The sequence below is a fragment of the Nicotiana sylvestris genome, chromosome 2, assembly GCF_000393655.2.
Source record: "Nicotiana sylvestris chromosome 2, ASM39365v2, whole genome shotgun sequence".
NCBI lineage: Eukaryota > Viridiplantae > Streptophyta > Magnoliopsida > Solanales > Solanaceae > Nicotiana > Nicotiana sylvestris.
Window position 1 is genome coordinate 19,625,679 of NC_091058.1, and position 1,852 is coordinate 19,627,530.

At 38.2% G+C, this 1,852-nt stretch overlaps 1 protein-coding gene across 1 annotated transcript; it reads left to right on the forward strand.

The window, feature by feature from the left end:
- Positions 1 to 485: 485 nt before the first annotated feature.
- LOC138883298 (uncharacterized) lies at positions 486 to 1,367 on the forward strand. The gene has a single exon (XM_070163980.1). The coding sequence runs from the start codon at positions 486 to 488 to the stop codon at positions 1,365 to 1,367; it is 882 nt and encodes a 293-aa protein (XP_070020081.1).
- The last annotated feature ends 485 nt before the right edge of the window (positions 1,368 to 1,852 follow it).

The following is a 1,852-nucleotide window of genomic DNA, read 5'->3' on the forward strand; positions in this document are numbered from 1 at the left end:
TTTGAGTTTGTGTTGTGACTAGAGTTAGTCATAGGTTGAAGTCTTTGTAACTAGTGAGTGACAAAATGGCTGTGATAAGTGTATTATAAGTTAGAGTGATTGAAGTCTTGGTAATAGAGTCATTACAAAGTGGCTTGTAATAGTGTAGTTACAAGTTAGTGAAATTAAAATCCTACCAGTGTAGGTCGTGATTTTTGTCCCCTTGAGTTGAGATTTTTTCACGTAAAAATCTTGTGTCTCATTTACATGCTGTTTCAGTAGTTAGCACTGAGGGAACTGATATATGACCCGGTCTCTATACATTTGGTGGACTCGTATAAACTATCAATTGGTATCAGAGCGGATTCTTTCTAAAAGGTTAACACCTAGAAAGGATCTCAATGGTTGCTCCACCTAACTTTGAGGAAGGACAATCAACCTACAGACCTCCTAGATCCAATGGTCAGTATTATGGCTGGTAAAAGACTCGTATGCATGATTTTATAATGGCAGAAGACTCCGAGCTGCGGGACATCATTTGTGATGGTCCACATATTCCTATGAAGAAGGTTGGAGACTCTAGAGTGATGGTGCCGAAAACCATAAAAGAATACAGTGATACCGACAGAAAAGTTGTTGAGAAGAACTTTCGTGCCAAGAAGATCTTGGTATGTGGTATAGGACCTGATGAGTATAATAGAATCTCAACATGTCAATCTGCCAAGGAAATTTGGGAAGCATTGCAAACGGCACATGAAGGAACTACTCAGGTTAAACAGTCCAAGATTGACATGCTAACCAATGAGTATGAGCTTTTCAAGATGAACGATGATGAGTCTATACAAGATATGCACACTAGATTCACATCTATCATAAATGAGCCTCATTCACTTGGAGAAATTATTCCTAGAAACAAGCTTGTGAGGAAGGTTCTTAGTGTTCTACCTAGCTCTTGGGAGAGTAAGGTGAATGCCACCACTGAAGCTAAAGATTTACAAACTCTAACCATGGATGAGCTGATTGGAAATTTGAAGACATACGAGATGAAAAGAAAGAAAGACAAAGAAAGAAGAGAGCCAAAGAAGGAGAAGAACCTGGTACTCAAGGCTGAAAACAATGACTCAAGTGAAGAAGATAGTGATATGACCTATCTCACTAAAAGATTTCAAAAGATGGTTCAGAGAAATGGTGGTATACCACAGAGGGGCAGTTCAAGTAAAGAAAGGAACTATAATCTCTGTCACAAGTGTGGAAAGCCAGGGCATTTCATCAAAGACTACCCACTTCTGAAACAGGAGCATTACAACATAACTCTGACAAAGCAGCAAAAAGGAACCCGGTTCCTGACAAACGATTCAGCCGAAAAAGTGCAGCTGACAATGTTGTGAGCAAGCTCTTGCTGCATGGGGAGACTCCTCAAGTGAGTTAGAAAAGGAACCAGATGCACGAACAGTTCCATTATGGCAGTGGAAAATGAAGCAAAGGAATATGATTCATTATTTGCACTGATGACTCAGTCCGATGATGATGAAAAGGATAACAATGATGAGGTAAATTTCAGGGATATTCAGAGAAATCTGAAGTCCTACTCTTATAAGAAATTGATGTCATTAGCAAATGTTCTAATTGATACATATTATAGTCTTGTTAATGATAAGGATGCCCTGACCATAGAGTTAAGAGATGCTGAACAATCTAGAGATGATCTGATGGTCTATGTGGTTGATTTAAATGAGACCATAGGCAATCTTGAAAAAGAAAAATAAGTTCTAATTAAAAAAATAAATAGTGTAGAAAATGAGGGAGATGACTTGATGGTAGTGGTTGTTGACTTGAAGGAAAACATAGAGAACCTTAGCAAAGAAAAAAATAT

What these genes read in the sequence shown, in the direction of transcription:
- LOC138883298 (XM_070163980.1), top strand. Translation starts at nt 486, where the DNA reads ATGGCAGAAGACTCCGAGCTGCGGGACATCATTTGTGATGGTCCACAT.